The sequence below is a fragment of the Mercenaria mercenaria genome, chromosome 15 (assembly GCF_021730395.1).
Source record: "Mercenaria mercenaria strain notata chromosome 15, MADL_Memer_1, whole genome shotgun sequence".
NCBI classification, from domain to species: Eukaryota; Metazoa; Mollusca; class Bivalvia; order Venerida; family Veneridae; genus Mercenaria; species Mercenaria mercenaria.
The window spans coordinates 67942555-67955987 of record NC_069375.1 but is presented as its reverse complement, the minus strand read 5'-3'; the positions used below and the strand labels follow the sequence as shown (position 1 = coordinate 67955987).

Here is a 13433-nt window from a genome sequence, read left to right as displayed (position 1 = left end):
GCCAGTAGGTATCTACATCTGGTGTTCCCAAGTGGAGTGTCTTGCAGGCCAGCTGCCAATCCAAGATTTGGTGCAGCTGGGTTCGGTCCTCACCTCGGAGATGGTGCCTCTTGATATAGCTTCTTCAGTGGTGTAACATAATTACAGTTTGTACATTTCAGGGAGAACTTCCAACAAACGCCAACTTTTCTCTCCTCGGCCACTATGATATTGGCCTGTTCGCAGTCTAACTCCTCTTGTTGGTGAATCTGGAAGGCCTCATTGAAGGCTTCAGACATCTTTTCACAGTCTACAAGTCGCATGCCTGAACATGATGTTGTATCTTCTTTTTTCAGGGCTGACGTCTCAGTCACTTTTGGTCGTAGCACCCGGACATTTCCAGAGGTTTCCCCTCCATCAGCAGTAGGTCTAGCCACCAGAGAGAATTCTTCTGCAGTCATCCTTGAGGTAGAGGGCTTCTGTTCAGTGTCTCCACAGTTCATGCTACTCAGCTGTAGACCTTTGTTCCATGGGATGCTGCCAGGAGAAAATCTAGAAGACTTTCTATTGCGGTCTCCTTTCATAGTTGTGCAGTTGAAGTGAATTGTATAAAAGTAAGTGTTTTTCTGAGGAATACCAAAAATTTGATTCCTATTTATATTAAACTTGGCATTCAAAGAATGCGGAAAATGCCTGTCAACAACCCCAGAATTCCTGGATTCCACAGAAGTGACACAGAAGTCAAGCTTGTCTCTACTGGAATGTTGTGTATTGGACAATATACAAGCCTGCCAGAGGCTGGACCAGACAGTGGCACATTTCAGCATGAGATATCTTTGGAACCACAGGTCATAAAATTGTAAATTACCTATCATTTTGTTTGTTAAATTATAGCCTTTTAGAAAAGTAAAAATTTGACAGGTTCAGAATTTTTGTTAATTTTTTTTTTTAATTTAAGATATTTAAAAAAAATAAAAAAAACCTTAAAAAATTAAAAATTTTTTTTTTTTAAACTACTGACTTCTGGTGCAATTTGAATACATTTTCAGATAGACATTTATAAACTGAACAAAAAATTCTTTATTTGATGAAAAAATTGCAAGAAATGAAAAAAATATAGCAATTCTAGTTTTGGAATTTCACACAATTCTATGGCTGCAGTTTGGTCAGAGTTCTGTATACACCTGTCATAGGAAAAAGGCTGTAAGTTTCAAATTAAATGATAGAATGACCTGAAAACATCAGGATTTGTTCGAAATACCCTATATTTTATTTTGCTAGAATATTATTTGAATTCACCGACAAATCTGTACTAACTAGGCACAAGACCACAGTTACTTGCCCTTGGTTGACCACAATAAGGAAGTGCTTACTCGGAAAATAGTTCCTCTGTTTGATGGTGAATATTGGTGAAAAATTGAATGAAAGACATGCACTAAAAGGCATAATTTAAGAGAGGAGATGTGAAATAATAGTTAGATGTGAATTTTGATAGGAATAAATTGTCTGAATATGCAAAACCGGTCACTTGAAGAGGACAGATTTTGCCTGTTTGCAGCCGTCAAAAGACTATTTACCATAGGCGTATGATTTGGGTAAACATACTGAAAAAAGGAGCCGGTCAACCCATAATTTCTTGTGGCTGGAATTTTTTCTCTTGGATAGTTCTATTCAGGGCAGGTAATTTTTTTTTGATTGGAATGCAGACAAAATTGCAATATTGTACAGTGTCTATATAGAACATATAGTAAAAATAACTGTGGTCTTTGGCCATTTAATAGAGAATTCGCATCTCTTCATTTTTGTTCCGGACATTGTTTCCTCTAAACAGCACACGAAATAGCGTTTGCTCTTCAATAGCTGTATACTATCAAGTTAATAAAATGTTTATGTATGTATATTTTGGCTGTGGTGTTTGTACTTTGCAGATCATCGTATAAGGTTTTAAATATTTGTTTTAATTCATTGAATACGAATATAACGGCGCGAATTGAGGTAATCTAAGAAATCTTCAAATAATATGTAATTTTTCAAAAGAGTCAAATATTTTTTTTGTATCCATTACTAGTATAATATTTACTTATTCATTAGATGTGTGATACCCTAATTACATTACAACATGCGATCAGGTTAAACTGATCCTACTGTGTTCCATAATAAGGTAAGGTAGAAATCTTATTGTTTAAACCTCCACACGCGGTCGCACGTAAGGATATAATCAATATAGAACATGATTAAACAAATCAGGCTAACAATTATCGCAGTGAAACAAACAAAACGGAGATATAAGCATCCAGGTAAATTGTCTTTTTTAACTGTAATACCTCATTTGTTCGCATACTAGTATATATACTCTTTATTTCCACTTTACAGTGATATACATTTCAAATACAACATAAATACAGATGATAAGGAATATAACAATGTAGCAAACAAATGTACACAAACAATATGAATTGTAATAGAAGTATTAAGGTTAATCAAAATTATCTTGTTTATATATATATATATATATATATATATATATATGGGAGAGAAAAAGGTGTAAAACTTATATCAAACATGGTCACGATTCATTACAGCATACATATGCATGGTGCAATAATTGCATTTGGCCATTTACTAATTAAATTATCTTATAAATTAATCATCTTTGCAAGTAAAATGCATGCATGAAACAACATATCGAATGGCAATTCTTAGAAAAAGCTTATGCACGTTTTTATAAGTAATTGATATCAAACGTCTACCAATAAGCTTCTGAAATTGTTGTCTTCGTTCAATAATTCATGCAATACATTATCGCCAAAACTAAAGTCTATTTTGCAAAAGAATTCATCTCGTTTAGGTTTCATTTTATCACAGTCAATTGCTATATGCACTAGCTTGTTATTACATAAAATTCCACAAGAATCACAGAGAAATATTTCTTCGTGGCTTGTGTCACACCATAATTTACTTATTTGAAATGCGTTTAATAATGACTCAGAATTCAGTGCACAGTCCCATAAAATGGCTCTTTCAATGTTCGTATGCAAGAGACGAAATCTAACAAAGTCATTGTCCGTATTCATTCTTTCTTTCCATTTATAAACTTCCGAATTATGGATAACATATTTAGAATTACATATTAATTTCCACCTTTCTTTAGAAGGGAATGTACCTAATTGTATATAATTTATTATGTATTCGAATAATTTGTACTTAACAAGAATATTGATTATATCTGGAACAAAACCTTTTTGTTGCTCATAGTTTCTACATAGATACAAAGAAAGGCGAGCGTTAAAAATTCGCCTGGATAACATAATAGTCGGCATGTTACATAATCTAGCCAAAAGCCCAGCTTTCTAGCTTCTATCTGAGAAAGAGCGTTTTTCCAGCCTAGCTTGCTTAGGCAGATATCAATACGTGTTCTCATGTTAAAACTCTGAATCTTTTTTGCTGCTAATTTCAGAAATTTGTCTAGGAGTTCATAATCACAGTTTTTAAGGCTGTTCCGCAACTCACAACCAAACAATAAGCGTGGTATACAAATCTTTTGGATAAGCTCAGCCGATATGATTGGATTTAAATACGACGGGTCAATTTTAAGGGACAATAAGATGAAAAGTGACGATTTGGCTTTTTGACAAGCATTGTTAACAATATCTCTGTCGGTCATTTTGCTATTCAGGTAAATACCGACATGTTTGACATTCTGAGCAATCTCAATTTTATCAGAACCAAACTTGAAGGTCATTGGAGTTCTAATTCTTGAACGGTCTCCAAAGGTAACCACATAACTTTTTGATGGGTTAATTATGTATCTATACATACATGTATATTTATATGTAATGTCAAGCATACCCTGCAAGTTTACAGGGTTTATTGCTGACAGGGCAATATCGTCTGCTAATGTGGTGTTTCCTACTATAGTATCTAGAATAAATGTGCCGAGACCACTTTTCTCTAGTTCTCCGATAAGGCCATCAATATACAAGTTATATATCCAGGTGGAAATTACTCCTCCCTGTCGAATTCCTTGTCGAACTTGGAAGAAATTTGACTGTAAACCGTTTGCCGCCACACAGCTGAACATATTTGTATGGGCATCAACGAGTAGGGTCCAAATTTTTCCCTGTACACAAAGCTTGTACAACTTGTAAAAGACTCCATTTAACCAGACAGTGTCAAAAGCCTTTTCAGTGCCATGAAAAGCTACATACATTTTTGAGTTTAGTTCGATATTATGGTGTATAGACTCTTGAAGGTTAAAGGAAGCTGTTATTGCGCCAGAATGATTTTGGTACGCGTTCTGTTGATGGTTTGAAAAGGGGATATTGCTGTCTGATATCCAAGAAGATAACCGATCATGAACTATACTTTCGAATAATTTATATATAACTGGGAGGAGGGTTATCGGGCGGTAATTGTTCGGATGGGGCTTTTTTCATTTTGAGAGTCTTGACATACTTTTCGATATCATCTGGTGAAAGGTTAGGAATTATTTGTGGACGACTAGGACATTCACTGTTTGTTGATCGAGTATTTTTCAGCTCATTCTCAACCAAATTTTTAAAGTCATCATCAAATGCTTCATTATACAGTGGTGAATATAATTGTTCGTAGAACTTGCAAAACTGATTTGTTATGACTTCTAGGTCTCGAGACATGCTATTATCTGTTTCTAACTGCGAACATGTCGACGACTTCTTACCTTTACGATTTTTAGCCATTCCCCAAAATAACCTATTGTCACACTCAGCGGCTTCGGTAAGTTCATCAACAAATTGCTTTTCTGCATTTACTATGGCTTTCTTTTGAATATTTATAAACATTCTCTTTGACAACTTATAATTTATGAAAGATGCATGAGAGCGGCCCCTCGGTCGACCTTCAGCAAGCCAGGCACGGCGTGCTAACCTTTGTTTATCATGCGCTTGTTTCAATTCCTTTGACCAGTAAGGTTTTGCGTGTTTATTAAATTTTGCTTTTGGAAGGGAAGAATTGGCAGAGGTTATAATGGCATTAACAATGTCATTGTACATCGAATCGACATCGGCTTTGCTCACAGAATTTAACATAGTAAACAAATTGTTTTGGTAATCAGAAATGTGAGTATCTGTTATCTTATGCCATGCGACCCCCCGGTTGGATTTAATATTAACAGATGTAAGAGGAACATTTATAACAGCTAAAACTGGCGAATGGTCTGAGACATCAAACATGTCATCACATAATATTTCTACTTTTGCTACAAGCTCTATGTCCCATTGGTACATGATAATGTGATCTAGGATCTTTTCCATTGGCTTAAAAGTATATCTTGGTCCCTTACAACATGGCAAGTTAAGAATTGATGTCATCTGATTTTGAGATAAAAATCGTGTAATCTTTTTATCCCTGAAAGAATATGAACTGAAGTTATTAATATCAGTAAGTGGTACAGCATTTACATCTCCTAACAAAACTACTGTGCCATTTTCAGAGTAGGAATCACAAATCGATTGAATGGTGTCAAGACATTCGGAATAATACTCATTTGGATAATTACCTGATGGCATATATACACAAAATGCATAGATTTTTATATCATTTTCACAGTAAATTTCTACGCCCACAATTCTTTCGTCGGCCACTTCATCCATTTTTCTTATTGAAAACTCAAGTGATTTTTTATACAGAATAGCTACGCCTCCCTTACCGCATCGGAGTGTACCAAAGCAGTTAACATCTTGATTACAAACCGTTATTTCATCATACTGATTATTCAGAGATCTTAAAAAGTACTGTAACCGGGTCAAGTTTTCCGTCTGTTCCAATTTCCTATTTGTTGCTTTTAGTGGTTTTATACCTGTTCTGTTTGTTTACCTGTGTATGGTGAGTTATCGTTCTTGAGCTCATTCAGGTATATCTCACTTCCGCGTTTTTACCTGAGTTGTTGTCACCTGGGTAGTTTCTACACAGTCTTTGCTGACCACGGAGCTTGTCAGATGATTTGGTCAGTCAGTTTGTTGGTCGTGGCTACATATATCTTTGTGGCAGTGTTCTCCGATACTTCAGGTTCGCTTCTATTTGTCTTTAATATATTTCTTGTAAATAATGTTCACAAATGAGCTATGCTTTATTTGTTAAAATGATAATTATTACGTAACTTATATGTACTCTGTCATGTACATGTTGAATTCAAGATGGCTGCCTTGTTGATTGAATGATATATTGGTGATTGGTGCAGTCACATGTTCATCTCTATGTTCACACTAGATTTGCTAATTTACAGTAACCAGGTTCACAGCCAGCACGTTGGATGTGCGTGATAGAGAGGTGACTTTGAGCAGTGTCAGTGCGCTGTGTGTATTGGTCTTGGTACAACCAGTTAGCCTGATCCACAATTGGTAGGTGAAATTACATTGTATCATTGTTTTATATTTTTATGTACATGTATGTTGTAACTGTTGAATAGTCTTGATAACAAAGTGTTTTATTTACCTTTTATTTAAAAGACTAGGCCGCTGATCACAGTATACATGTAGGAGTGACATTTTTGTGATTGTATTATCCGTAAGAATATTTGACTAGTATATATGCTGTGTTTATAACTATAGGTATACATGTATTTGAAGCTCTTTGGTTATGAATGTATGTATTGTTACAGGGCTTCTTATTTGAATACATCTCAACCACAGTACAGATCAGTTGTTGTAGTTCTTAGAACCCGTACCGCTGAATGCAAGCTGGAGTCCAGTGACTTTCTACTAATTAAGTAATACCTTATAAGTTCACTTGGGCACAGTACTTTGAATGTTCAAATAGTTTATGCTCGGTTATAAATGCAAAGTCAATATTTTCATTATGTAACAGATTACTCAGTGAGGTTGCTGAGGAGATTATACCTCTAACATTCCAAGTTACAAAGCGGATACTACTCTGCGAGCAATTAATCGTTTTGTGGTGTTTATGTTTTTAAATATTTATGAATTGTAGTCACCGTAATTGTCAATATTGTCTTGTTCATTTTCATAATATCCATTTATGTATTGGTTCCATTCTGTTCTCGGGTACCATTTCCTGCAGCGCATATAGAGAGGCCAAAAATTTGAGTCCTCGACTAAGTAGTCCTCGAAATGTGGGATTGCAATTTTGGCTGCTAGATCGTCTGATTTACTCCAGAGTAGTAACAGTTCCAATGGATTTACACCGCGATCTGATAAGTATTCTTCGAGACCAGCGTCTGTCGATTCCGGATGAATTCCGCCTATATAGTATCTCTTTACTCGGCCTCGATATTTTCCTTTGAAGAAATTGTTTGTTGCACGTGCAGATTTTCTATCTCTGTTGTTTACTATGGTCTCTATTTTCATGTTTGGATACTCGATTTCGGGTTGAGTTTTATATAAATGGTGATTTTTTACTTCTTCAATTTTTTCTCGTGCTTTTCTGCGTAACCACATATTAGATACTTTGTCTTGCCTCATTAAAGGTTTTTCTTCAGTATGAGTGTTCATATTTGTATTTGTTTCGTTTCAGCCTTTATCGAGGGTTAACGTCGTTACTTTCCTCGTAGACTTTACAGCGTCGGCATATGTTTGAGTCTCCTTTAACTGATCATTGTTTGTGCAATGCTGAAGTTGGTTTAAATGTTCGGTTTTGTTTGTGGGAGGTGGTATTTGTTTATCAACACATGCAGATTTGAGATTTTCGGAATTGCTGTTTTCAATTTAAGGATACCTATTATTCGCCGTTTTTTTTTCTAGATTTTCCAAAGATTTCGATAAGTTGTTCACTTTTGCGCTTTGCATGTTGATTTCATATATCGCTTTTTGCATGACGTCATTCAGTTTTGCTTCGCTTTTTACAAGTGCTTCTTGGACTTCTTGTTTGAACGCGGAAAATTCTCTTTTCATTTTTCCATTTTCTGAACTAAGTGAGTGGATCTCTGATTCAAGGGCTTCTATCTTTTGCTTATTTTTTTGTTTGTTTTCCATCATGATTTCTGTATATTTCTTGTTTAGGTCTATGACATTACTCAGTATCTTACTTAGTTCCATAGTATATTCGGGTGAAATAGCTTTGTTTACACCCTGATCCTCATGTGTATTTTCAGCGCCTTGTTGAGACGCATGTGGTGGTTTTGATTTGCTAAATATGGATTCAAGTTCCGAGTTGTTTTTTGTTTTCACCCTTAATGAATGCGTCTAACAAATAATACTCATTGGCAAGTTTCTCATAGGTAGGGCTTTTTTCTGAGCCCCTGCGCGTTATTAGTCTCCCACTAGGACAGTCTTCGAATTGGTGTGCTCTTTGTAAAAGAACAACTCTATACTGCATGATATCGGGCTCCGAACAATATGTTAATCTTAAGAGATTATCTGTATATAAATCTCATGGTAGATTTGAGAGTTCCCTATCAAGTAAAGCATGAAGCGAAGTGTTCAATATCATCTGTGCCTGATTGTACATTTGCATTTTACATTCAGGCTTAGTGCTGCACTAGCAGCAGCGTTCTTTGAATATCATGGCTCTTCCTGTTACATTTTTGTCCCTGTTTTTAATTCGAAGTAAATATAACAATTATTATCATTAGACAAAGATAAATATAGATAATACACCTATAACGATAATTCTTTGGCATCACTTTTTTAATAGTTATTTTGTATCGGGCTAATATATATAAGATTTCTCGTTGCATCAAAACTTCTGTTATTTTGTTAATCGAACAATATAAGATTCTTTCACTGATTATAGGTGCAGATGGGAATTTCCGGCCTCGAGGGTAACTGTTTAGGCGGTAACGAGGTTCCTACCGAGTTACCGCCTAAACAGTTACCCGAGAGCCGGATATTCCCTTCTGCACCTATAACCAGTGACAGAATCTTTTTCTTGCATAACGATATCAAGATATAATAATAAAAATAAAATCAGCCGAACGGCTTTCTTTTTAGAACTATTTCTTATAGCAGCGTATTTAAACAAAGCGCGGGAAATCAACGTCCGTAAACAGGAAAGACGGCATGACGTTCCAAAGACAAATAACAATGTTTAGTTCCGGTTTTGTTTTATCAGTTCCAGCGTAACGTTCTGAATTTTTGATAAAATAACCTGTTTTGAATCGAGAAATATACTATCAGGAACAAAGAGGAACTGTCAAGGTATTGGATTTTTATTCCGTTTTTCGAAATAAAATATAAATAACTACATAAATCTTCTACATATATGTAGTTCGTAATACGTCATTTGAAGCACGAGAGTCATCTTACACCCCGGGATGTAAGACGAGTTTTTCCAGCACCGGTAAAAATACCGGAAATCCCCGTCTGGTATGCAAGAATATTATATCTGTTTATTTATTTGTTTTTGGTTTTAATTCGTCTCAGTGTGTTATCGGAACGTTTTAATGGAAATGTCGCCCTTTTTCTATTTATATACTACTTGTCACCAAACATGTAGATAGTGTTCACATTAGATGAACGAAAATTCGTGTGATCCAATGTATTTAATTCTATTTGATTTTACTTGAAATGAAACAGAACAGTTTTAAAGGCACTAACCAACACATTCAGGCGAAAAGTAATTTCTCTCAAAATTCCATAAAAGATAATACTCTGAACGTGACTAGTGGTACAAACACTTTGACATAAGAATTTTGAAAGATATTCTTATAAATAACCAAAAATATTGAGTAGAATGTAGTAAACCGTTGCAAAGCATTTGAAATAATGCAGAAAATTCACATTTTTCTTGCATTTTTGCAAATATAACTTTTATTTTCGCATACTTTATATTTTTGCAGTGTCATATATACATTCCATGAATGAACATGTTGAAAAATTCCACCCAAACTGTTGGCGGGTAGTTTTACTATTTTAACAAAATGACAAAGAATTAATCAGATATTTGTCAGTTATTCTCTTTATGTTCGCATGAATAGTTCAGAAACTTGTTAAGATTAACATTCAGCTGTTGACAGATATTTTAGGGAAAAAACTTCTATAAAATTAGAAAGAAAATGACATTTCATACACAATTTTTCATATAAAAGTGATTATATTTTTGTTGCAGAAACATGGATTTTCCAACCTTTTGTGAGCCAGTGTCACTTTGTTTATCAGAAGTATTAGAAGCTTTAGGTGTGAATGAAAGGACCGTTAACAAAAGACGGGAGTTGTATCATCAGGCTGAAGTGATTAGAGAGATGGGATTTCATTTGACTAGTAAGATATGTAACATTCCTACATTCAGTGATACCAAAATCTATCATTTTGGAAGTAAGATTGAAGGATCAACTACGCTTGGTTTGAAGTCGGATGTGGACCTGGTATACTGCACTCCAAAATTAATTACCGTCATAGAATCAATATCAGAAAAAAGTGGAAGTATCAAGGACGTTTTGATAGTGAAAAATGATGCAACACCATACGGTCACTGCAGGCTCCGTATTGTTAATATTGATGGCAAACGTTTCCAAAGTAAGGACATGTATTATTATGATTCTAATGGAAGTAATTTCCTGCCTAACACATATCTTGAAGACGGCTCAGAAGATTTTACATCCAAATTAATGCCGAGACTAAGACATGGCCCTTCTTCATATTACATGAATACAGACAATATAATGGCCATCAATTTACCCCCCGCGCTGTCCATGACAACAAAGAATGTGAACTGTTTTAACTGGCCTGCCAAAGCACTAACTGACAAATTAAGAAAAGCAGGAGGCTTGCTCGTTCCCATTGGTCATTCACAAAGTGAAAATGCCCACATTGAATGGCGAATTTCATACTCATTTGCGGAGAGACTTCTTATTTTTGACTTTAATATTACACAGCTGAGATGTCTGGTTTTGCTGAAAATGATAAAGAAAACATTTCTGCAGCCTATCGTAGGAGATGAGTTTACCAGCTACCACTGCAAGACCACTTTGTTCCACACAATAGCAAGAACACGTTCATCGCTTTGGAGAGAGGATAGGCTATTTGACTGTTTAATGTGCTGTTTCTCCACATTACAACAATTTCTATCACATCATTTCTGTCCACATTTCTTCGATCAAAAAGTAAATCTGTTCATTGGAAAACTGACTCCTAATTGTTGTAAGAAACTTAGTGTCGTTATCGAACATTTTCGAAATGATAATCTTCGAAGTTTACAACAAGTGCAAACTGACGACTTAGGAGCCAGAATTCTTAACAAGACAACAGTTTTAGGAAGAACCTGCTTTCAATGTCGTGAATTGGTTGAAAATCAGATGCTTATTGATATTGTATACGACAGACTTCGTTTCTTAATTGAATACTCTAGACATCCATATATACATATGTATAACTCACACCCCACGTTGAAGAAGCAGATATATGCTGGCTTCAAATTGTTTAAGGAGTTGATGCACATTATGAAGTATGGCAATGACACGGAACGTGCTGTTTCTCGGCTATTTGTGCCGCATTTTGCAGCTAAACATGCCTCACTAATGTCGGCGTACAGAATGAAAAAGAAGCAACCAGTATCGGAGAACATTATAGATTTATTCAAAATAGGTTTCCAGACCGACGCTACCTCAAGCAGATTAAAACTAGCTTCAGTGTTATTTTCCAACGGTGAAATTAGTCAGACAAACACAATTCTAAACGAAGTAGAAAACAAATTATCATTGAGTGTTTTACCGACTTGTTTTGTGTTTGTCTTTACATTTGCATTTCAGTGGGAGAATTTCTACAAAATGGCTTCAGAAAACTCTGATGTCATCAGCTGCAGTCACGCATTTTCGTTATGTGTTGAATTTATGAGAAATGATGTTTGGTGTTGTCCGCTAGGATTACGTAGATCTCTTATTACAAAAGAAAAGTCGAGAGAGGATATCGCTTCGTTTGGTGTTCAGTTTGGAAAGGAAGTCGACTCAAAAACAATTTTGTATTACCTGCAGTTTTTAACATACGCTAGACTTTCAAGTCAACTGAAAACAAAAGCACTGAAAAATTTGATGCAATGTGTCATGGGCAATTCTTGCAGATGGTTACGATATTTTTTTGACATCGCAACCAGGGAGGAGGAAGACATTATTCAGATGTATACAGACCGTGTGTTTACGTGTCAAGACAAATACCTTGAAAGCTACCATGAGGTTATTATTCCAGGGCTTTACGATAATTTGACGGTCGATCCTTGGGGAAGCATACGCCTATGTATTTGTTACGCTTTACACAAATGTTCTGTCGTTCAGCACATGGACATGGCTTTGCTTCTAATTGGATATTCTTTCGAATACGAGAATCAAAAGGAATTTGCAAGTGCATTCTACTGGATGTCTTTCATCGTAGAACCATCGAGTGCAACAGCAAGGCATATTCTAAGAGTTTGCCCCCAGACATCAGTTTTGGACTATTTTAATAACTTTTACAGTGGTATGACTCGTAGGACATATACGAGAAAACTGGAAATAAGTTTGTTACCTACAATTGTTGAAGCGTTTGCACATTTGCTAGAAGCAAATATCAGTATGGGCATCTTACTAAAACCTTTTGTACTACGGGGTACGTACAAGGCAAGGTGTTATATCTGCATTCTTAATTCACTGATCAGAAAATACGACCTACAGGAAAAGAAATCCCCAGATGCACATATTCATGGAGCAGTCAAAGAGGAACGACAAAAATACTTTGAATCGGAGTGCCTTCTTTTATAAATTCTGAAATATATCGATCTCCATGTTATATTCGCTCCAGCTGCACAACTTTTTAACTGGATTTCCTTGAGTAAACTGTACTTTGTATTACTATTCTTAATTGTTTGCAAAGCCTTTCTCAAAAAAAAAGACTATAATGATTTCTTCATAAATTAAACGTTTTCAGGATTGATTTTCTTTCAAAAATTGAAATGGGGCCATCATAGCAAGACAACAAAACACAACATAATAAAATGATATTTCAAAACAAGACAGCTTACGTTGTGGTGAAATAGTCAAGGGAACAGAAGGAAGGAGTGTTCCGAATAGCAAGGATAGTAGTTGTCGTGGTATCAAATGCGCGATACAAGTCAAATATCAGAAAAAGATAAGACGCTTACGTATTCAATGGGGAAATATATCGTCTAGATAGTCATAATCTGTAATTTTTTCTTGTATGACGATTGCAAGTAACGTTAACAATTATAACTTGGGCTATGTTTGTCAGATTTGAATATGGGCTGAATATTAGTATCGAATATCATATGCTGATCTCCATATCAAATTTTCGATATTTTACCGGACTGTTTGGTAGATAATAGGTCATGTCGATAATATCACACAATGGCAGACGACGTACGTTATGAGAAGATTTGAAGATACTGTTTATTCAATGATTGTATCATAAGGACACGCCACAGGTGGAATATTTTAGAATGACTTTGATACACAACAGGTATTAAAATTTAATTATAAGTGTATCTTTTATTTAGACTTATTCTTAGTATATATATGTGTGTGAAAATAAGGGAAT

General features: G+C 35.2%; 1 protein-coding gene across 4 annotated transcripts; it reads left to right on the top strand.

Annotated features, from left to right (window-relative positions):
• Positions 1 to 2176: 2176 nt before the first annotated feature.
• LOC128549148 (uncharacterized) lies at positions 2177 to 13416 on the top strand. Of its 4 annotated transcripts, none has more exons than XM_053525518.1 (4): positions 2177 to 2276; positions 6242 to 6356; positions 6617 to 6724; positions 10021 to 13416. In XM_053525518.1, the coding sequence occupies exons 1-4, from the start codon at positions 2210 to 2212 to the stop codon at positions 12638 to 12640; spliced, it is 2910 nt and encodes a 969-aa protein (XP_053381493.1). In that variant the 5' UTR covers positions 2177 to 2209; the 3' UTR covers positions 12641 to 13416. The 4 variants fall into 4 exon arrangements, with proteins under 4 accessions (XP_053381493.1, XP_053381494.1, XP_053381492.1 ...); XM_053525517.1 differs by lacking the exon at positions 2177 to 2276 and adding an exon at positions 5820 to 6024; XM_053525519.1 differs by lacking the exon at positions 6617 to 6724 and having other exon boundaries at positions 2251 to 2276.
• Positions 13417 to 13433: the final 17 nt, after the last annotated feature.